This window comes from Neoarius graeffei, chromosome 8 (assembly GCF_027579695.1).
Source record: "Neoarius graeffei isolate fNeoGra1 chromosome 8, fNeoGra1.pri, whole genome shotgun sequence".
NCBI classification, from domain to species: domain Eukaryota; kingdom Metazoa; phylum Chordata; class Actinopteri; order Siluriformes; family Ariidae; genus Neoarius; species Neoarius graeffei.
In genome coordinates, this window is record NC_083576.1 from 24,258,629 (window position 1) to 24,283,203 (window position 24,575).

At 42.0% G+C, this 24,575-nt stretch overlaps 1 protein-coding gene across 1 annotated transcript; it reads right to left on the reverse strand.

Annotated features, from left to right (window-relative positions):
* Positions 1-215: 215 nt before the first annotated feature.
* On the reverse strand, positions 216-23,032 carry plp1a (proteolipid protein 1a). Its single transcript, XM_060926695.1, has 7 exons — positions 22,906-23,032; positions 10,475-10,661; positions 10,042-10,198; positions 9,627-9,795; positions 9,138-9,211; positions 8,919-8,984; positions 216-473 (listed from the first exon to the last, which is right to left on the reverse strand). Exons 1-7 carry the CDS (start codon positions 23,030-23,032, stop codon positions 315-317), a joined length of 939 nt encoding a protein of 312 aa, XP_060782678.1. The 3' UTR covers positions 216-314.
* Between the last annotated feature and the right edge of the window lie 1,543 nt (positions 23,033-24,575).

A 24,575-nucleotide genomic window follows, 5' to 3' on the forward strand; every position in this document is an offset into this window, starting at 1 on the left:
TTGATTGATTTATTTAACTAAACGTTCAAACCCATTTGGAGGACCATCAAGGTGTGCTTTTTTGCAGGGATTAAGTGTTCAGAGTAGCCATCGTGAGCCTTAACCACCAAAAAAAAAACAAAAAACAGCAGAACAATTCAAGATACCAAACTTTGAAATTAAAATCAGATCATTAAACATAACATCTAGTATAACATGTAATGCTTACCACTTACTATAACAGTAACCAGTTTAATTAGTAAACCTTTGGTTACAGGTTCAGACTAAACACGTTTAGTATATTAGCCACAGCAGGCTTGAGTGTTTCTGGGAAATCACGCATCACTAGGTTTGGGAGCGTAAGGAGAACTGATACTGCCACGGTGGCATTTCGATATCCTGCTGAACAGCATGCCGCTCTTCTTCGCCTTCGCTCTGTACTGCTTGTCGCTTAGCAGAATCTGCCACTTGGCCAGCTGCAGAGGCCAGTGAATCTGCTGAAGAGAAAAAGAAACTCCACATCCTCTACACAGACCTATTTCTCACAGAGAATGAAGAACCACAGCTGATCTATTTATTACCAAAATCTGCCCCCTTCCAAAAAAAAAAAACCTCGCCCTATGATTTAAAACACTAACAAAATATTGCTAGTAGCATACAACATTATGCATAAAATGTAAATAAAAATTAGTAAAAAAAAATCTAGCTAGCTGAAATAATGGAGTGTTACAATATTTTCTCCTGGTAGTTATGGGGTGAACACAAATGCAGCTGTTTCAGAAGGATATGCAGAAAATGTGCACTGGAGATGAACACAGCTGCCACTAGGGGGAAACCGAGCACCCACCATGAAAATCATCATCATTGATAAACAGTGGAACTGATTGCCAACGACTTTCAAATGGGGGGGGGAATCCTGATTCAAGACAATCTTTAGAAACAACATGGCACCAAAAATGTCAGACTACCTCTTTCTGTATACTGCAAGTTCATGCCCAGGCTGTCCCTGAAGGGTTTTTGAAGACAATTTGCCCATGGTTTCAGCTTTGTATTCATCTGAGCTGATAAGTCTGATGGATGCTCGTCTACCCCCCTACTTTCAAATCAATGTTAGTCTCAAAGCTGGGCACGCCTCCATTATTCTCTGGACTGTGTGTGTGTGTGTGTGTGTGTGTAGGGTGGGGGGGGAGTGCTGGTCACAGAAAGTCTGTCCATATTGTCATGTTGACACCATGGTGACCAGCAGTGAAAGTTAATCACCATAGTAACATGCTAGTCCAGTGTCCCCCCCCCAAAAAAAAAAAAAAAAAAAAAAAAAAACCACCACTAGTCAGGTTATCACTGGAAAACAATCAGTTATTTGTTAGTTAAAACAAAAATATATTAAAATCAAATGTAAAAAACTAAACTAGCTATTCATATTCAACTACAGAGTAACACTAGACAACATCCATGTTGGATGGGATTGGAGGAAATCTAACAGCCTAAGGAATGTAGGCACTTGTATAGAAAAAAATGCTATTTTTAAAATCACAAAATATCAATAGCAAAAGATATATTAAACCAATAGAGAGGCAAAAAAAAAATCAAGATTACACAAATCCTCAACCAAACACCATGTAACCCTGTGCTTCCTGTCCAACTGAGTCATTTGTCCATCAAGGCGAGAAAAGGCACCATTATGACAGCATATCTAAAAATTGTGGCACAATATCACAATGAAGTAGTGTTACAATCAATAGTCATCAAATAGTGTGTGGTCATGCCTCCAGAACAAAAACACTGACTAGCCTCCGTGGTTTGGATTTACATTGTTACCTGCTGGACAAACACTCAGTTGGCCTGCTAGAAAGCGTGTCAGTCAGACAGGAAGGAAGTCTTAAGGAGAAACAGAGACGTTGAACAGGTAGGTGAAATTTCTTCTGTCCTTCCAGACGGTGCACAGTAGACAGAAACAGCATGAATTGCAGGAAAGTACAGAGCTTCAACACCGTGCACCCAAGCCTTTCCTCCCCAGATAACGCAGAACAGCGAAATTATAGGTCGTGGAGACTGTATATGTGAGCTAGAAAGAGAGAGAGAGAGGACACACAACCAAACAGAAATGACCGTGAGGAGAGGGGGGAAAATAAAAGGCATCACTGCCCTTGTTTATATTCCAACAACAAGCAGACATTAGAACAGCACTATAGCAAATACTGAATACTGTAAATAAATAAAAAAATAAAAATAAGTTGTTACTAGCCAAACAGGCCATAACTTCACTATTTAAAAGGAGACATATTATACCCCTTTTCCACAAATTGACAGTTCCCTGAGGTCTTAAAGAAAATTCTGTGACATGCTTTGGTCAAAATATCACAAAGGATAAAAGCACCACAGCTCCCTTCTCACCCTGTCTAAACAGCCCGGTTCAAAACAGCTTATTTGAGTGCCTGTTCCTTTAAATGATAATGAGCTACTGCTCACCCCACCCCACTTTTCTGCAAGCCAATCAGGTAGCACTTTCCTCATGAATATTTGTTCGTAAAGACAGTTCTCAAGCCATGAGTGGATATACTCAGATGAGAGGGTAGCATAATTCTAATGATTTTCCCTTGTGACAGAGAAAGGGGAGCAAAATCTGAACTTGTTGAAGCACATCATTATTATTCTTTATTTATTTATTTTTAAAAAACAGGCAGCGCAAAAGGAACTGACCTGTCTTATTTCAGGAGGTTGTGGGTTGGTAGGCACTCCAGGGTGAGTTTTTCCATATGTCGTCCCCTTTAATACCACAGCGAATTCTCAAATTAAACTGGTTAGGAGGAGATGATTAATTTTCTAATGACAGTAGCCCTGGCTGTAATTCAACTCGCGTGTTAATCAGTACACTCATTTTAATGTGTTCTTGTTTTTATAATAAATTCACAGGGACTTGGATGGTGGATGTGCCACATAACCTAAGGCAGATTAAAAATATTATTTAAAGGGGAACTGAAGGCAAATTTATCAAAATTCTATTTCTCTCATTTTATACAATGTAGAAATACATTTCTGACAGCTATTTTGTCACTGCTATAGCAAGTTATGAGTGTTTGAAATATGCTATGTAATAGCATATCCATATGTCCATATGTCAAAGCAATGGCCATAAACGAGATTTGTTGAGACCTGTGCGAAACATCATAGGACGGAAGTAAAACGTACAGCGGAAATCAAAGTGACCAATATCTGCCAACGTTGTCAAAAGACGCACGCACCCTCCTTCGAATGCTGACGTAATCAATCCAGAAGTTTTCCGTGTTTGAAAATCACTCCCTACTCACTATATAGGGCACTATGTATATAGTGGGGACGCCATTTTGTAGTGCTGTCCAAAATCTTAGTGAGGATTATGTAGGAAATACGCCCAGTATAAATGTGTTTATTATTTTGAAAACCCACCAGCCGCCTGATCTGGCATATTTTAATTGTGCGACAGTAATGACGTAAATACCAGCGCAATGGACTAGTCATTATCCTATCATCTTTCCAACTCTTCTCTACTCCACGTTGGTTCGAAGTTGTATGGAATAATCACAGATGAAGCTGGCAAACCTCGAAATTAATCTAAATTGGAAAGATATGACGATCTGGCCGCTGTGTAAACAGTTTTCAAAATGGCGGCGCTGACCCTTCACATTTGAAGTCTCGCACAAGTCTCGTGAAGATCGCGCAGATAAGCGACACCTGCCGTGGACCATATGAACTACATTCAACATGGCCAAAAACCGAAAAGGCCGATAAGTATAATATGCCAATACGAGTCACGATATGGGCGGCACGGTGGTGTAGTGGTTAGCGCTGTCGCCTCACAGCAAGAAGGTCCTGGGTTCGAGCCCCGGGGCCGGCGAGGGCCTTTCTGTGTGGAGTTTGCATGTTCTCCCCATGTCCGCGTGGGTTTCCTCCGGGTGCTCCGGTTTCCCCCACAGTCCAAAGACATGCAAGTTAGGTTAACTGGTGACTCTAAATTGACCGTAGGTGTGAATGTGAATGGTTGTCTGTGTCTATGTGTCAGCCCTGTGATGACCTGGCGACTTGTCCAGGGTGTACCCCGCCTTTCGCCCGTAGTCAGCTGGGATAGGCTCCAGCTTGCCTGCAACCCTGTAGAAGGATAAAGCGGCTAGAGATAATGAGATGAGATGAGATGAGTCACGATATAAGGTTAATAAAACCAAAAACGTAATAACACGTTAATTAAGAAATAAAGCAAGTTTAAAATGACTTCAGTTCCACTTTAACAAAGAAAAATGTATAAATCACTGATAAGGTGAAGTTTTCTACAAGGAGACATTTATTTAATATTATAGGAGTAGGACTACAGGTCCTATCTACCATTGGACCTGTAGTAACTGCTATTATTAATTTGTCATTGGCTACAGGGTGTGTCCCTTCTTCCTTTAAGCATGCCACTATACAGCCTATTGTAAAAAAAAAAAAAAAAAATCCCAATTTGGACCCTGCTGAGCTCAAGAATTATAGGCCCATATCTAAATTACCATTTTTATCCAAAATCCTGGAAAAGGTTGTAGCCAACCAACTCACAGCCTTACTAGACAGACAGTCTTTATGATAAATTTCAATCTGGTTTTCGGAAACAACATTCAACTGAAACTGCCCTTTTAAGGGTCACTAATGACATTCAAATGGCTGCAGATGCAGGTGAATGCTCTGTACTTGTGCTCCTCGACCTTAGCTCTGCTTTTGACACTGTAGACCATCACATTCTGATTAAGAGGCTACGTGATTGGGTGGACATCTCAGGGATTGCATTAGACTGGTTTACCTCTTATCTTACTGGTAGGAGTTTTAATGTTTCCATAGGGGACTTTCTCTCCTCTTCCTCTCCTGTCTCTTGTGGTGTCCCGCAGGGGTCAGTTCTGGGCCCACTCCTTTTTACACTGTACATGTTACCGCTGGGTCATATTATAAATAGTTTTAATATCACTTATCATATGTACGCAGATGATTTACAACTTCATTTTAATTTTAAACCCAAGGAGGCATCAAGGCTCTCTAGGCTCCTAGGCTGCCTAGATGCCATCAAGGAGTGGATGGCAGGAAATTTTTTGCAGCTGAACACTGGTAAAATGGAGGTGTTAATATTTGATCCTGATAATGTTACACCTCAGATTATACAGAATATTGTGCCTTATTCACCTTTTGTTCAGTCCAGTCTGAGAAACCTAGGGGTGACTTTTGATAAGTCCTTGTCTTTTGAAACACAAACAGTTAATCAAATCATGTTTTTTTCATCTGCGTAACATTAGTAAACCGAGATCTATGGTGTCTTACACAGAATTAGAGATGCTTCTTCATGCTTTCATCTCTTCCCGGATTGATTATTCTAATGCTCTTTTCTGTTCCCTTAACAAATCTGTCCTCTCTCGCTTACAGTCCCTTCAAAATGCTGCTGCTAGGCTACTTACTAAATCAAGCAGATATTCCCACATCACTCCCATTCTCAGCTCCCTTCACTGGCTTCCTGTACAGTACAGGATTCAATTTAATATTCTCACCATCACCTATAGAACACTACATGACCAGACCCCTGCCTACTTAGCAGACTTAATTCACCCCCACATACTGGCACGCTCTCTCAGGTCTGACAATCAAAACCTTCTGTCTGTCCCACGCACTCATCTAAAAACCCGTGGTGACCGTGCGTTTGAGACAGTTGCCCCTAAATTGTGGAATGCCCTACCTATTCATCTCAGGTTTGCTGTCTCTGTAGACTGTTTTAAAAGGCAGCTAAAGACATTTCTTTAAACTAGCTTTTGGTTAACATTGTATACCTATTGCTACATTATCTGTGACTATGTCTCATTGTGTTATTATGTTACTGTGTTTTAGCCTTTTAATTATTCTGTTATTGTGAAGCACTTTGTGACACTTTTGTCTGGGAAAAGCGCTATATAAATAAATTTTACTTTGCTTTTTTACTTTACTTTAGAACTTTGTACATTTTCCACAGGAAACTCTTCAGGACAGAGAAGTTTGTGCTTTCTTGTTTCCCTGTAACATGACAAGCTGCATTTATTTTGTCTTATTAACCCCAAGAGAGAAAAGAGAGAGAAGAGAGAGAGAGAGAAAAAAAAGAGGGGTTTGGTAAGGGATTAATTGTTCATAGCTGCTAAAATGGAAGTGACAGCAGGAAGTAACTTGTTTCAAAAATGTTCCACAATAATAAATGCAACTATAAACAGATAAAGGAGGACAGGTCATTTATTATTAAGAATTTGAAACTAATCATTTAGCAACGTGCTGGTATTGCTGGGTTTCAGTCACGTGACTTTTCTTAGCGGTTTTACCGGAAGTGAAATCGCTGGTGGGCTAAACGGCTGCCGTACTGCAAACAACTAGCGATAACTTAGAGCATGCTCGTAATCTAAAAGCCACTGCTTGCTTTAGATATATTCAGAAGATTGGTATGTGCAAAGGGCGGCACAGTGGTGTAGTGGTTAGCGCTGTCGCCTCACAGCAAGAAGGTCTGGGTTAGAGCCCCGTGGCCGGCGAGGGCCTTTCTGTGTGGAGTTTGCATGTTCTCCCCGTGTCCGCGTGGGTTTCCTCCGGGTGCTCCGGTTTTCCCCACAGTCCAAAGACATGCAGGTTAGGTTAACTGGTGACTCTAAATTGACCGTAGGTATGAATGTGAATGGTTGTCTGTGTCTACTGGCCCTTTTCCACTACCCTTTTTCAGCTCACTTCAGCTCGCTTCAGCTCACTTCAGCCCGACACGGCTCGCGTTTCGACTACCAAAAACCAGCATGACTCAGCTCGTTTCAGCCCTGCTTAGCCCCTAAAACTCGCACCGTTTTGGAGTGGGGCTGAAGCGAGCCAAAGCGAGCCGAGTGAGGCTGGGGGCGTGAGCAGACACTCCCCTGTGCACTGATTGGTGAGGAGGAGTGTCCTCACATGCCCACACACGCCCCGCGAGCGCGCTGGGATCTGTAAACACCGCAAACCCGGAAAGAGAATAATTACGAATTACGAGAATTTCTGAAGCCTTATGCGCCTCGCCTCATCTATACGCTCTTGCCAGTATCTGTTGGCGTTGTCGGTGACAACAAGCCACAGCACCAAGACCAGCAACACTAACGACTCCATGTCGTCCATGTTTATTGTTTACTCTCCGGGTCGTGAGACTACCGCTTAAAACTCACTGATGTCACTGTTTGCGCTGCTTAACGACATCACCTGACGTCCACCCACTTTCGCTAACTCCACCCAATGTGTCCACCCACTTCCAGCCAGCACGGTTCAGCGCGGTTGTAGTCGAAATGCAACTCCAACAGCCCCGCTCAGCCCGACTCAGCACGGCACGGCTCAGCCCGACTCAGCCGCGTTTGTAGTGGAAAAGCGGCATATGTGTCAGCCCTGTGATGACCTGGCAACTTTTCCAGGGTGTACCCCGCCTTTCGCCCGTAGTCAGCTGGGATAGGCTCCAGCTTGCCTGCGACCCTGTAGAACAGGATAAAGCAGCTAGAGATAATGATATGAGATGGTATGTGCAATGGAATCGACCCTTACAGTCTGGGAAAGAAGGATTTGTCATACGATCTTGAAAACTACCCTTCAGTCGAGTTCCCCGACATCTCGAACTATCTGGTGTTGCAGACGTCCTTCTACACCGCAAAACAAATGAAAGTGTGGAAGAGTACAGAGGCTTACAACATTTTTTTATGTGGCTGGGTAAAGGACCTCGGTATCAAGTCGCTGCTGAATGAATCCTGTATTGTTTTTGCCCATGTAAGTATTTTTTAAGCTTTTCATTCACGTCTTTACAACGAAGTGCTGCAAGTTGAAGTGTAAACAAACAGTTTGCTTGATTCTCTTGTGTTCGCCCTTATCTCTCAGGTAAATCATTCACAAAAATCATCAAAAACCCCTTTAAAGACCTGGATCTTAGTTAAACAAGACGGAGAAGCGATCACAGCGCATCGTAACTGTATGGCTGGGTAAGAATTTTGTTGTGACCTTCATGCATATGGACTTTGTGAGGAGTAAACAAAAACAGATGGGGACTTTAGCACTTTGTGACCAAAAAAACCAAAAACTACCGTCAAATAACGACACATACTGTAGCAAGAAAAGTACTTGGAAAACACCAAGGACATAGCTGAGAGGGATATACAAACCTTTCATGAAGTGATCACTGCAAACTTGAGCATGTTTCGACTCGACTCCTTTTGATTTCAGTGAGAAGTTCAAAAGCCACCTTTCTCGATGCCTTTTTGTGAAATCCTGTGTTCATTCACCCTTTTTTATTAGTTCACGGGGAACCTTGAAGAAACCACCAGTTTCACGGTTTGATCGATTCAAACAACGCAAGCGTAAGGCATTTTTCATGCAAGTAATGCACCTTCTCTGTACAAACGCTTTGTCAACTGAGCTCTGGTAGACCACCAGCTAGGGTTCTGAATAACTAATGAGGCGGCTGTAACATCACCTGAAACCCAGCAATTGGAAAATTATCAACTAGGAGGGAGTAAAAGTAACTCTGCTTCATGTTGGGCTGCATCACACATCCAGTCACTGATTATATTCTTGTAAGAGCACACCCAGTCACATTTCTTCCTTACTTATCTGATGCCTGTTTATGCAAAAGCTAAACTTTTCACCCTGTTGTGGTTTACATGCTTATGCTGGCACTAATGAGAAACTTGCATGCGGAAAAGTCACATGCAGACACATCATACAGTCATGACATTCTCACACTGCTGAGAAATATGCCAAAACCCTGGAAGAAAAATACACAAAACTTGCTGTGCTCTTTTCAGATTGGGCAGACACAGCTGAGCTCATAACTCATGGAGGAATTGAATTCTTCTACACCCACAGCTGCATTACACTATTGCTAGGACACACGACTAATTGTTTGCAGCATTTTAGACCCCAGTTTTGGCACGGTTACTCACCAGAGCCAATAATGTAATCCCGGCTCCAGCGAAGGCAGCGATGTAGAGGTCGTAGGTCAAGAAAAACTGTGAAGCAGAAAAAAAAACGGGATTCACCAAGTCAGAGCTGTAAGCGCTAACGTTTGATGTCAGAACTATCTCTGGCAAGCCCTTGAGGCTGATCCGCTGAGGATTCACTATTAGAAATAGAATCACATTCTGCCTGCAGGCATCACTTACCTCTCTTGTTTTGCATACATTGGACAAGGTCATTCCACAAGCTTTTCCAGGCACTGCGTTCCATGGAAGTAAACCTGGAGACAAAAATCTCTTCTTATATAACAAGCTGCCAATAAAAAAAATAAAAATAAACACTGACACTGGATGTATCAAAGCCTCTGAAACTAAAGCTACAAGCAGATACATGGGCCATGTACAGTCCTTTTGCTGAACTCTAAAAGATGAATGATTTGTTTTTAAACAAACGAATTCTCAAATATTTGTCATCAGATTTAGAAGTTGACACAACAGAGTGCTTGTGCACTCTCTCTCTCCCTCTCTCTCTCACCCCTTCTAATAATCAGCTAATTTCACACATTATGGCAGCAACCAAAGGACAACCTTGGAATTTTAATCAGCATTACAATGGACCAAATCAAATCCCAGTGCTGTCAAGAGGCAAAACAAGTGTGATAAAGATATTAGAAGCATCAAGAGTGGGTTTATTACCAAACTGTCTGGCATCCATGCACAGCTGGTTAATGCTTGAGGGTGTCTCAGAAAGAAAGTCAATGGTGCGACAGGTTGCAGCCATGTTGAAGAAGAAGTAGACAGGAATTGCAGAGAAAGCAAAGACCAGCAGCCAGATGACAGCCAGGAAATACGTGATCACGATGAACTGTGAATAAACATCAGCACACAAGTGACTGAGTGCATGTGTTTGTACCTCTCTCTCTCTCTGCATTGGGACTGTTTCAGGTACTTCCTGTCAAGTTTTTGTATATTAGTAATAAAAAAAAAATATATTTCAAGCCAAAAATGGTCCCTGAAAAGGACATAATTAAAATAAACTGTATATTGAGTTTGATTTCCTTTATATTTATTTAAAAAAAAAAAAAAGGACACAAAGACATCCAATCCTCACCGTCGTACTGAGACAGCGGCCACACACAGTGCTCCTGAACTCTCCAAACGTTTGCTTTGCCACGCTGGTCGTGTAAAAGCCTTCAGCCAGCAGCGCAATGCAGTAGAGAAAGAAAAAGCTGGCCAGGCCATAGATAATGTACTGGAAATACTCAATACTAGAGAGAGAGAGAGAGAGAGAGAGAGAGAGAGTTCATCCTATGTATTATTACAGATGAAGACAAAAGTATATGCATCAAGGGTCTCTAGCGTTCTAGTACTGGACCAATTTTGGTCTTCCACAGCAGAATGAATATCATTACAGGTTACTCTCAGATACTCGTTATAAATGGGTCCATTTAGGTTTGAAGAGAACATTCCACATGCTCCCTGTACAAAATCCCAGACAAGCACTTTCCATTACATAAACCCACAGAGAAATACATGGCATTTACAGGTAGGCTAGAGTGATGTAGTCCTGCAGGTTGCGGGCGAAGTAGGTCTCGATGAGCCTCTCGGTCTCTGTGAGCGCCTGGTGCCCACAGCCACAGAACAGTGCAATGCCAGAGAAGCAGAGGAGAGTTGCCACGACAGACGTGTAGGGCACTCCTCCCAGACAGCGCATGCAGCACTCGTAACAACCTACAATGCACAAAACATGCACTATTAATCTCCCAATTACACCGTCTTTCTTTCTATATTACCATTACCAAGGCTTGCTTGCTTGCTTCCCTGAACGTTCATGGTCTCCCCATCTCTTTTCCAATGCTAGCAAACTACCTCAAGCTTCACTGCCATTTTTATGAACTACTTATTAGCTGAGTCTCTTTAAAAGGTATTTACCAGATTCACTGTACATTACACAAAAGAGAAGCAGTTTAGTTACAGAAGTGATGACCAGTAATGATTGTAGCTCTCAAATCTGAATAATTATAAAGGTGTTAAGTTTCTACAACAGTAGCTCTGACAATCACAAGTGGTTTATATTAAAGCACTTGTTTGAATACACTTTCATTCGTATATTAATGACTCATTCACAGGTACTTATGGCAGGCACACTACATACAGTGGTGCTTGAAAGTTTGTGAACCCTTTAGAATTTTCTATATTTCTGCAGAAAATCAGATTTTCACACAAAGTCCTAAAAGTAGATAAAGAGAACCCAGTTAAACAAAGGAGACAAAAATATTATACTTGGTCATTTACTTATTGAGGAAAATGATCCAATATTACATATCTGTGAGTGGCAAAAGTATGTGAGCCTCTAGGATTAGCAGTTAATTTGAAGGTGAAATTAGAGTCAGGTGTTTGTTATCCCATTGACTGAAATCAGGTGCGAGTGGGCACCCTTTTTTATTTAAAGAACAGGGATCTATCAAAGTCTGATCTTCACAACATGTTTGTGGAAGTGTATCATGGCACAAACAAAGGAGATTTCTGAGGACCTCAGAAAAAGCGTTGTTGATGCTCATCAGGCTGGAAAAGGTTACAAAACCATCTCTAGAGAGTTTGGACTCCACCAATTCACAGTTAGACAAATTGTGCAGGCGGCACGGTGGTGTAGTGGTTAGCGCTGTCGCCTCACAGCAAGAAGGTCCTGGGTTCGAGCCCCGGGGCCGGTGAGGGCCTTTCTGTGCGGAGTTTGCATGTTCTCCCCGTGTCCGCGTGGGTTTCCTCCGGGTGCTCCGGTTTCCCCCACAGTCCAAAGACATGCAGGTTAGGTTAACTGGTGACTCTAAATTGACCGTAGATGTGAGTGTGAATGGTTGTCTGTGTTTATGTGTCAGCCCTGTGATGACCTGGCGACTTGTCCAGGGTGTACCCCGCCTTTCGCCCGTAGTCAGCTGGGATAGGCTCCAGCTTGCCTGCGACCCTGTAGAAGGATAAAGCGGCTAGAGATAATGAGATGAGATGAGACAAATTGTGCACAAATGGAGGAAATTCAAGACCATTGTTACCCTCCCCTAGCCTAGTAAACTAGACCCACCCGCCTAGCGGCCAAAAATATTTTTGCCTAGCGAATGGGTCTAGCCTCGCACCATATAAACAAAAACACCCCGGGCATCAAATCGTGCCCGCCAATCACAACGCAAGGTTTTTGTTTGGATTCTTTGGGCAGGCTTTTGCAGGAGTGATGACAAAGCTGCGCGACGCTGTTGAAAGCACAACAGGAAAAATGGCTACGGCTAGTGAACAGCGCGCGTTTGACTCCGCTTTGGAATCAGTTTTAGAAGAATTAGACTTGGAGTTTTCATTGAAACATGAGCAGGAAGAGGCTCGCCGCTCATTCCTTTTCAAGGACGACGTTTCCGCTGTTTTGCCGACCGGCTATGGCAAAAGTCTGATCTACCAGCTAGCTCCGCTCATAGCCAAAAGGATGGGCTAGTTTGTGCAGTACGAAGAATTAATAAACAGCTTTGAAACATTACTTTTTGATTGTTTCTTATTTTCCCGTTATTTTAAATTTAAGGGAAATTATTTCACCAAACACCACTAAATAAAAACTCTCAAAAACAGTTTAAGCAAACCCTTGAAAAAAATGAGTGTATGTTAAGTATGTGGTACAGACTCCAAACTTGTGGTCATTATCTCCAAACTTCTTAATATCTAGAACCTGTTTATTAATTAATATGCATTTTGAAAAATTATTTATTTCAAGGCCTCCCCCACTGCTTTCTGTCGCTCTGACTACGTCACAGTCACTGTTGCGCTGATTGGTCAGAGCGTTGGCCTATACGCACAGAGACAGTTTGAAAGACAGCGGTTTGTTCCTCCTACACCCTTCAGAAATGTCTACGGATCGAGGCCAGACTAAATATTCACATTTAGTCTGGCTTGCCAGGCTAACCCTCCCCAGGCGTGGTCGACCAACAAAGATCACTCCAAGAGCAAGGCGCGTAATAGTCAGCGAGGTCACAAAGGACCCCAGGGTAACTTCTAAGCAACTGAAGGCCTCTCTCCCATTGGCTAATGTTAATGTTCATGAGTCCACCATCAGGAGAACACTGAACAGCAAATGGTGTGCATGGCAGGGTTGCAAGGACAAAGCCACTGCTCTCCAAAAAGAACATCGCTGCTCATCTGCAGTTTGCTAAAGATCACGTGGACAAGCCAGAAGGCTATTGGAAAAATGTTTTGTGGACGGATGAGACCAAAATAGAACTTTTTGGTTTAAATGAGAAGCGTTATGTCTGGAGAAAGGAAAACACTGCAATTCCAGAATAAGAACCTTATCCCATCTGTGAAACATGGTGGTGGTAGTATCATCATGGTTTGGGCCTGTTTTGCTGCATCTGGGCCATGACGGCTTGCCATCATTGATGGAACAGTGAATTCTGAATTATACCAGCGAATCCTAAAGGAAAATGTCAGGACATCGGTCCATGAACTGAATCTCAAGAGAAGGTGGGTCATGCAGTAAGACAACGACCCTAAGCACACAAGTCATTCTACCAAAGAATGGTTAAAGAAGAATAAAAATTAATGTTTTGGAATGGCCAAGTCAACGTCCTGACCTTAATCCAATCGAAATGTTGTGGAAGAACCTGAAGCGAGCAATTCATGTGAGGAAACCCACCAACATCCCAGAGTTGAAGCTGTTCTGTACAGAGGAATGGGCTAAAATTCCTCCAAGCCGGTGTGCAGGACTGATCAACAGTTACCGGAAGTGTTTAGCTGCAGTTATTGCTGCACAAGGGGGTCACGCCAGATACTGAAAGTAAAGGTTCACATACTTTTGCCACTCACAGATATGTAATATTGGATCATTTTCCTCAATAAATAAATGACCAAATATAATATTTTTGTCTCATTTGTTTAACTGGGTTCTCTTTATCTACTTTTAGGACTTGTGTGAAAATCTGATGTTTTAGGTCATATTTATGCAGAAATATAGAAAATTCTAAAGGGTTCACAAACTTTCAAGCACCACTGTAAATCTCAGCAAAATATTTGCTGTCATTTAATAAAGAAAACAAACTTTAAATATTTAAGGTCTTCATTAAAGGAGATGATGTTAATGAGACGAATTTCCATTGTCAGTATTTGGCAACAGTAACAGGAACTAACTTGTCTCGCAGACACTCAACAACATTAAAATGTAATATTAAATACACAGGTGATTATAGAAAAAGGGGGAAAATATCCACGCGCTGATTGGTCGAGAAATTCAGACTATTCTTCAATGATCACCTCGAGTGACTCGGCAAAGTGGCGGCCAATCGCTCCGTCAACGTAAGTGAGGAAGAATAAATAATGAAAGAAAATGCTGTTCCTAAAAACACTAAAGATACTATGACGTTTGGTCTAAAACTATTCAAAGGTAAGGTGGAATTGTGATTTATTTTATCCATTTCAAAACAAAGTATTTTATGTGAGTCGGTGTAGAAAAGTGACAAGTCTGCATGTGATATTTGCATGTCGCTTCTGAAGTTTGAAATAAATTATTTTTTATACTTTATTGGAAAAAAAAAAATCACCTGTGTATTTAGACTCAAATTATTGGCCTCAGGCTCAGTGAATATCGGTGAATAATAACCTCGACTACGTCTTGGTTATTATTCACTGATGTTCACCTCGCCTTCAGCAAATAATTGTTCAGTATAACATTCTGTTTAATAAAAATTGTGCTGTGGCACAAGAGGAATAAAACACTTTGGGACAATCTACAGGTTGCATCACATCACTCTCACTGATTACTTTCCTATAAGAGCACTACTGCCATGTTTTATTCCATGCCTAGCTCAAATCCAAAGAATAAGTACTAGAATTGTTAAGTTCAGGTTCAGATCCATCCTCTACAGTAGATATATATGAAAAGGTTAAAAAATTCCCTAGCTCAACATTCTAATACAGAGATTTGCTCAATACAAGTCATGTATTGTTACTTGTCCTCCAGTGATGCCACCAATCACAATGGTTTGAAAATAGTACAAATTAATACAGAGATTCTATTCATAATATTTTCAATGAGCAGATACGTGTCCTATAATCAGAACACTGAGGCATTCACTTGCACCAGCTGGGTCCATAAGACTTCTTATCTAAGAGGCTACAAGCAAGCAGGGATTTTATTCCCAGTGTAAAGCGTGCTGGACTGTGAATACTGGGGTGCACCACAGCCCACAGAGTGTGAGAAAAAAAGGAGGACTTAAGGCACCAAGGGAGAGTGGCTCCTTTTGTGGTTCCACTGACAATGCTCTTTGTCTCAGAGTAGTTCAGGGGCACAAGGGCAAGCAATGTTGACGCAAACAAAAGGCCACAGCCACCTCAGCCACAAACAGATCTACTTTTGAAAGCTGGCTTCGAAGGGAAGGGAAGAGAGGGAGGAGAGCAGAGGTGACAGACGGCTTGTGACTGTGGGTGCAGAAAGGGTGCTGGGGGAAGTGCTGGTCGATCCTTCCTCAGATGCAAGAACAAACAACAAAAAAAACTGCTTACGCTGATGATGCCCTGGGTGGAACAGGAGGTACATGGTAGGATTTAGGTCTAACTTCAGGACATCAACACACAAAAACAAGACATTTTTATGTGTACAGAGCTTATTTCCCCTTCCATTCATTCAGTTGTACAGCCCCAGCAACTTGTAGCTTGTTTCTACAGACAATAAACGTAAATTAAACAGTGGGCTATTGGTGGAAACGAGGAAATCAATGTTTGTGCAGTAGGGAGTACTTTCTGAAGATGTTAACTTTACAATTACAGAGAAGCCAAAACGACTGCGATAAAAGTGGAATAACTGAGACTGAAGCCTGCCAAGAGCTTGTATAGAAACAAAATACAAAACCCTATCTGAGGGGCAATTTATTCCAACATTCATGGCTTGAAACACTTTAACGGCTGTTTCAATTACAATTACACCAAACTGCTATAAAAATCTTCTCGGTTTCTCATTTAATGGGTTTCCTTCAGTTCACACAACAAATTTAGCTACAGACAGATAAAATAATAATAATAATAATAAACATTATATTAAAATAATACTCCTCTCAAAAACTCGAGCAGAATTAATAGGAGGGGAAAACCCCTAATTACTCACCCATTATTGAAGAAAGTAGTCTAAGTTTAGCTTAGTGTTGTGATGTGAGGATGATATGAAGAACAGGGCCGCAGCAGCTCAGCGCTTATTAAAGTCTCAGACAAAGCACTGAGGACGATGACGGCGACTGGGATTCGCTTTCAATGTCGCTTTTCAGTGACGTGCACTAGAATGGAAAGCTTCAAGACCAAACACAATGAATGAGGATGAGAAGGAGGAGGTCAGGGCTCTCTGTGCTCTGAGAAATTTACTTCAACCACAGAGGAGAAGACAAGCGACACGAATTTGCATAGTATTACCAGCTTTTCTTTCCCCCTCTTCTGGAAACAGTGTTTGTTAACAAAACGACAGTATTCTCGCTTAATAAAAGAATAACCTATATCACATAAGGCCTTCACCATTACAGGCTGAATAACCAGCTATGTCATCAGGGAAAATTAACTGGTCCTCAAAGTCGCCCCATGACGTCAAATACTAATTTGCATATTGATCGACTCGAGTTTGAGCAATATAATAGAACGACCTTTTTTTAAAAAATTATTATTATTATAGCCTTTTTTGAAATCAAATAAAAACAAAGCCTAAAAAGTAGCTAAATCTAGTGACAAAGTCACTATGTTGTGTCCGAAATCAATCACTCACTCATTCACTACTCCCTACTCACTATATAGGGAATTCTATATAGAGGACGATAGAGTGTGGGCGGCACGGTGGTGTAGTGGTTAGTGCTGTCGCCTCACAGCAAGAAGGTCCAGGTTCGAGCCCCGTGGCCGGCCCTGGGCCTTTCTGTGCGGAGTTTGCATGTTCTCTGTGTGGGTTTCCTCCGGGTGCTCCGGTTTCTCCCACAGTCCAAAGACATGCAGGTTAGGTTAACTGGTGACTCTAAATTGACCGTAGGTGTGAATGGTTGTCTGTGTCTATGTGACAACCCTGTGATGATCTGGCGACTTGTCCAGGGTGTACCCCGCCTTTCACCCGTAGTCAGCTGGGATAGGCTCCAGCTTGCCTGCGACCCTGTAGAATAGGATAAAGCGGCTAGAGAAAATGAGATGAGATGAGACTTTGTGTCTGCTGCATCTTTCAGTTCTTTTAAATCAAGGCTGAATCTTCTTTGCCGCTGCCTTTTATTAAATCAAATTTGAGGCTTTTGATTAATTCCTCGTTCTGCATTGTAACTTTTATTCTTGTATTTTATCTGTCTTATTATTTTTTTCTATTCTCGTTCTCTTTAATTGTGCTTGAATGTCCATTTATAATGTGTTTCTTGCTTCGTCCATTCACCCTAACACACTTTTTTTCTTTCAGCGCGACTGCAATGCATGATGGTGTATATTGGTTAGTGTACAACCGATGGTTCGTACACTACTTTTCACGATGTGCTGTGGGATACGATGAGTCCACTATGTTAGGGTGTAATAATTTTCACATTAATTAAATTATTTTTACATTAATCTTTTATTCTGGGCGGCACGGTGGTGTAGTGGTTAGCGCTGACGCCTCACAGCAAGAAGGTCCGGGTTCAAGCCCCGTGGCCGGCGAGGGCCTTTCTGTGCGGAGTTTGCATGTTCTCCCCGTGTCCGCGTGGGTTTCCTCCGGGTGCTCCGGTTTCCCCCACAGTCCAAAGACATGCAGGTTAGGTTAACTGGTGACTCTAAATTGACCGTAGGTGTGAATGTGAGTGTGAATGGTTGTCTGTGTCTATGTGTCAGCCCTGTGATGACCTGGCGACTTGTCCAGGGTGTACCCCGCCTTTCGCCCGTAGTCAGCTGGGATAGGCTCCAGCTTGCCTGCGACCCTGTAGAACAGGATAAAGCGGCTAGAGATAATGAGATGAGATGAGATAATCTTTTATTCTTATCCCTTACTTACTAAAGGTTTTTTATTATTTTGTTGCCATGCTTTTCATCGTCTATGCATAGGTTTCCATTGTCTATGCTTTTAAATGTTTATTGTAAATATGTGATTTTACTGGAGGTCTGGTTTTTTGTTTTTTTCTCTGTAAAGCACATTGAAATTCCTTGATGTAAGAAATGCACTATACAAATAAAACTGCCTTGCCTTGCCTATACATTCAGACAGCACTACAAAATGGCGAACTCACTATATAGTCCACTATATAGTGAGTAGTGAGTGATTTCGGACACAGGGAAAGTTTGCTTTCATAAAGCAAAGCAAATCAAGTCCAATTAAAAATTAGATAACAATCAGATGATCTTCAGTTGATGATGACTACTCTCAGGCTTATTCGATGATGATCCATTTATATACTACTACTACTAATAATAATAATAATATGCAAAAATAATATGATGCACCTTATTGCAAAAAAAAAATCCAGCTTGGTCATATCAACTACCAGCTGCCAAAACAAATGCTGGTCAAGCTGGTGGACCATCTTTGCCAGCTGGTGCAATCAAAACCATTTCTGCATCACCACTACTAATGCTACATCATAGGCAATTTGTTTTAAAGAAAATAACACAACTGCAAGGCAATTGGAAATTTTTAAATACTGTATTTGATCAAGTTTGTCAAGTAATAAATAATTATGATTTACCATTTGGCAAAGATTTCACCAACTCAGCCTGTGTTTTGGTAGCTGGAAGCTTATGGAATTATACCTTTTTGTGGGCAATTATAAATTAAAAATTATACAGTATTAGTACAAAGTTTGGACACATCTACTCATTCAAAGGTGTTTCTGTATTTGGACTATTTTCTACATTGTAGAATAACACTGAAGATATCACAACTATGAATTAACATATGGAACATATATGGACTTATGTGGTAAACAAGAAAGTGTTAAAGAAAAACAAAAACATTCATATTTTAGATTCTTCAAAGTAGCCACCGTTTACCTTGATGATGCTTTGCACACTATTAGCAGTATCTTAACCAGCAGCTTCATGAGGTAGTCACCTGGAATACTTTTCAATTAACAGGTGTGCCTTGTCACAAGTTTATTAGTGCAATTTATTGCCTTCTTAATGCATTTGAGATCAAATAGTAAATAATAAAAATATAGTAAATAATTCTATTCAACAACTGTAGTAATCCACATTTACATATATATATATATATATATATATATATATATATATATATATATATATATATATGCACACACCATCCACCATAGGAACACCTGTACATTCATGCAGTTATCCAAACAGCCAACCATGTGGCAGCAGAGCAATGCATAAAATCATGCACATACAGGTCAATTGCTTCAGTTAATATTCACATCAAAAATCATTATAAAGAAAAACTATGATCTCTGTGACTTTAACAACGGCATGGTTGTTGGTGTCAGACAGGCTGGTTAGAATATTTCAGAAAGTGGTGATATTTTGGGAGTTTACACAGAATGGTGCAAAACATAACATCAAGAAAATCCCTTGAGGGTTTTTTTAGCCTGAAACGCCTTTTGATGTGAAAGATCAGAGGAAAATGGTCAGGCTGGTCTGAGCTGACAGAAAGTCTATAGTATCTCAAATAAGCACTCTTTACAACTGTGACGAAAAGAAAAGCATCTCAGCATACATGAAACATTGAACCTTGAAGTAGATGAACTGCAACAGCAGAAGACCACATCAGGCTCCACTCCTGTCAGACAAGAACAGGAATCTGAGGCTTTCATGGGCACAGACTCCGTCAGCTGTCACCCAAACTGGATAGTTGAAAACTGGAAAAAGACCAGGTGATTTTTTTTTCTTCTTCTGAAACTGTCCATGCATACTTCAAGCACAGTGAAATTCATCCTCTGCATTTAACCCATCTGAAGCAGTGAACACACAAACACACACACTCAGAGCAGTGGGCAGCCACACCAGAGCGTCCGGGGAGCAGTCAGGGGTCAGGTACCTTGCTCAAGGGCACCTCAGCCCAAGGCCACCCCACGTCAACCTAACTGCATGTCTTTGGATTGTGGGGGAAACCAGAGCACCCGGAGGAAACCCACCCACACAGACACGTGGAGAACATGCAAACTCCATACAGAAAGGCCCTCGCCGGCCACTGGGTTCAAACCCGGACCTTCTTGCTGTGAGGCAACCGTGCTAACCACTACACCACCGTGCCACCCGGTGAGTCTGTGCCCATGGTTAACCTATCGCTCACTCAGTGTTTTTTTTTTTTTTACAGCATTCTGTGGAAACTGTAGTTCAAGTTCTTGCAGGCCTGGTCAGCTCAATTTTCAACTCCCTGGTAGAAAACATGCTGGTTAGATTTTTGCACAGCCAGAGTCTGCACCAGCACTGCTCCATGATGACGCATGGTATGATATCACATTATTCAGGACCAGATGCTACAATTGCTCTCCACTGTCTGCCTGAGCTCTGAGGCTACATCCACACGACAACGGCAACGAGATTTAAAAAAAAAATATCGCGTCCACATGGGCAACGGATCAGTAAAATATCGGGTACATATGGCAACGTAACGCTTGCTGAAAACGATGCAATACACATGCCACACCTCTAGGTGCGCTGTAAGACGGTCCCACCAGAATAATAGAAGAAGTAAGGACGCATGCGCATAAACTATTATGCGCAAGACTTCATATTAGCCACAGTCAGAAAAATCTGTTCGTAAAATTACGTTATAATGACCAAATACAATGAAAAGTATTTTTCCAGTCTCACCTGTGAAAGGTAATCCCATGTGATCTCGTTTGGATGGCAAATCTGTTGGTACAGTTAAATGCAGCACATGAATGAGGCATCTTTATTCTCCGCTTTGCCCCATCCAATATGGCGGCGAGGATGACGTATAATTCTACGCGGAAGGCGGCGTCTTTAATGGTCTGGAATAAATTGAATGCTACACGTTGATGGATTAATTTGTTCTTCTACGCCCTTTTTGAGGAATGTATTCTAGGACTTAAACCAACATCTGAAGAGGTGAGATCGCTCCTTTTTTTTCCCCTATTTTTGCTGGCGGGATTGACTCTGCCCTAAGGGCTATTCTCTCTCTCTCTTTCTCTCTCTCTCTCTCACTTTGCACCATTACACAATAAATATTCACAGTGAAAATATTTTGTAAGCGCGTTTCATGAACCAAGTTATAGGATTTGTTGACAACTCGCATCGAGTTTGTTACACTTCTACCCGGCGTGAAGCATATGTGGTTGTGATGTCATCGTAAACAAATCCGTTCTACTCATCCAGACGACTTCGCAATGGCGCCGTTGACAGATCTTTCCACTCTGGAACCCGTTCTCAAAAGATTTTGTTTTGGGGCACCCAAAACGCCGGTGCCGTGTGGACGCCAGGCCGAAACGATAAACAATTTTATCAGATTCACCTGAATCCGTTGCCGTGTGGACAGGGCCTGAGTCAGATTGGTAACAACAGACCTTAGTCCTGATTGAGACTCTGCTCTAATTTCCTTTCACAGTCCAAAGACATGCTGATTAGGTCAACTGGCTACTCTAAATTGCCCATAGGTGTGAATGTGAGTGTGAATGGTTGTTTGTCTCTGTGTTGCCCTTGCAATAGTCTGGCAACCTCCCCAGTCTATCAAGTCAAGTCAACTTTATTGTCAAATATGCTATACATGCTCGACATACAGCACAGATGAAATTTCAGTCCTCTCTGACCCACGGTGCAAACAGGCAATGCAATAAATAAAAATAGAATAATTGAAGAAAAAAAAAACAGTATAAACAGTATAAACACTCTAATATCTCCTGGGCCTGTGTGACAGCTTATCCACCTTTTGCCCTTAGTCAGCTGGGATTGGCTCCATCTTCCCCCATGACCCTTATAGATAAGTGGTACAGATAATGGATAGATGAATATGCCTGGATAAAATATGCATGTCACAAGAAACCGACCCAACTTCGGACTGACTGGAAAGGTATTCAGAGATGACTGCCACATTCATGTCACTGGGAAGGGTGATTTTCTTCAGGGGTACAACCTGGAGAAGGTGTATGGTGACACCTCGGTAGCAGCAGTGAAGAGTTCCTGGAGCTGTACGCCTCTACAGTAAGTGCATGCCTCACACTTTATCCTGTATAACTCCACTCATCCACTACTGCAGTTTCTTTATGCAATCATCTTTTTGGGAATAATGTGATAGCAGACAAGGACGCCTCAAGGTAGCCTGCTGCATCTAATGTCTAGTGTATGGATAGAAGGAGGTCATGGTCTAATATCTCCTGGGCCTGTGTGACAGCTTATAACACTAGAGGCCACTGGTGTCTTTGCTTGTTTAGAATAAAAGCCTGCAGTCACACCAGCCCTTGGAAGATAAGATTTGACACCCCGGGTTAGACATTTGATTGAGCATTAGCTGTAGTTCTGTTTAGGCACATTTAATTCTTTCCTGTATTGCATTTACTGTTGCTGCCAGGCTGCACTCTAGTATTGTGTTATAGTCATCAGCATGCTCTGATGCCAGGTTATCAGCACTCTCCACCAGAGTGGGCTTGTTATTGAAGTTCAGCGGAAGTAGTGAAAACGGAATCAGAAATAACTGCCTATTCCCCCTATAGTGCACATAACCTTGACAGTCCTCTACCAAGTAGAGAGCCATTTTTTTTTAGATTAAACACACTAGTTAGCTTCAGACTTTTCATAGAGTTACATGCTACACTCACATCTCAACAACTACACTGTTGCATCCAGGCTCATGATTGAATTGTGTAATTGCCTAAATTCAAATTGTTTCAGCATGACAGAACTCTGTGCACAAAGAGAGATCCATAAAATACTTCTGAGTGAAAGAACTTGAATGGCCTGAACAGAGCTCTGCCCTCAACCCCACTGAACACTAAAGCCCGGTGCACACAGGCGATTTTCTATCGCAAGCGTATTCATCATCATCATCATAGCTTCCCACCTGGTGCATTTCCGGCCTTGGGGCACTTCTGAATGGACGGAGGTGGAAATCTGGCATCCATCAGTCGCAGGAGGGCTGCCTTTTCCACCTGTTGGGCGTCAACTCTGAGTAGCTTTTCAACATTCATCCATACTCTCCTAGACGTTCTTACATCAAAGAGTGCCTGTTTTTGCAGGGCATCATTGTCAGGTCAGCAGATATGGCCTATATACTTCAAAAGTTGGCAGTAGCAGAACTCGCGGATAGGTAGTGTGTTGGTGATCTCCCGCAGGCATTGGTTTGAGATTGTAAATCTCCAATCTATCTCTCCTTCAAGCTGGACATCACTCTGTTCTTTTCTGCTTGGGGCATTTTTACACTGGTATCCACCTTTCACCATTTTCCTTAAGAAACCATGCCACAAAGTCTCAATCTTATCCAGTTCCTTCTCCGTTAGAGGCCATGCTTGGATGCTATATAGCAGGCAAGACTGCACACATGTGGTCAGAAATGCCACTCTTGCAGATAACTGTCTTCTATGGTCTGTCAACATGTGTTTAAGCTCATTCTATTTCTGGAAGGCGGCTCCAATCCTGGCATACAGGAAACGAGAGGCATCTATTTCATCGTTTGTAATGGTGTAGCCAAGGTATTTGAAACTTCGCACATTCTTTATTTTATTGTTACCAACAGTTATCAGGCATTCCTGGTTCTTGACTTCACTGTCGACATTGCAGGCCATTGTCTCAGTTTTGCTGTATGACATCTGCAACCCAAACCGTGTGAACGTTTGGTCATAAATTTCAAGGATGTTCTTCAGTTTCTGGACAGAGTTAGCAAAAATGACCTCATCATCTGTGTACAGGAGTTCAATGACGTGAGTGACACCAGCTGGTGGGGCCTTCTTACAATATTCCTTCGGTGACACTTAATTAGGTATGTAGTACTCTACTCTAAGGCCTGCTTTTGGATGTTTCTTCAGTACTTCATTGCATGCAATTCATACCACAAAGTCCACGTATATGTTGAAAACGAGAGGCGACTCCAAGGCTCCTTGACGGCACCCTGCCAGCATCTTGAAGAATTGCGTGCTCCCTTTAAGACAGGCCTTCGTGCCGGTGTATAATGCACGTAATATGGAGACCAGGTGGGAGCACTTGAGTCAGACTTCTCAACACTTGAATAGAGCATCTCTTAGGAAGCCAGTCGGAAGCGTCTTTTAGGTCTACAAAGGCTACATGAATCGGGGTTTTGGACTTCCCTGCATTTTCAATCAACTGGCATAGAATATATATAGCATCTGATGTTGACCTATTCGCTCGGAAGCCAAATTGCGATGACAGCATGTATTCGTAAACTTCCCTGATCCTCTCAACGACAATCCCGGATAGCACTTTGGATACTGTCGCAACTATACTCAGCCCTCTATAATTCTCTACAAGCAACTTGAGTCCCCTCTTATGTAGACATGTTATGCTAGCTATCAGCCACTTGGATGGCACTTGTACTGCAATTAGTTTCCCCTTTCGGGTAGCTGCATGTGCGCGTTATCTGCGACCAGTGGGTGATTTGGGGAGGGGGATGCAAGTCACGTGGAAATCACATGACTACTTCATGGGTGGGGATGCAAGTCACATGGAAATCATGTGACTACTTTGGGGGTGGGTATTGGCTTAGCTGTTGGAGGTGAT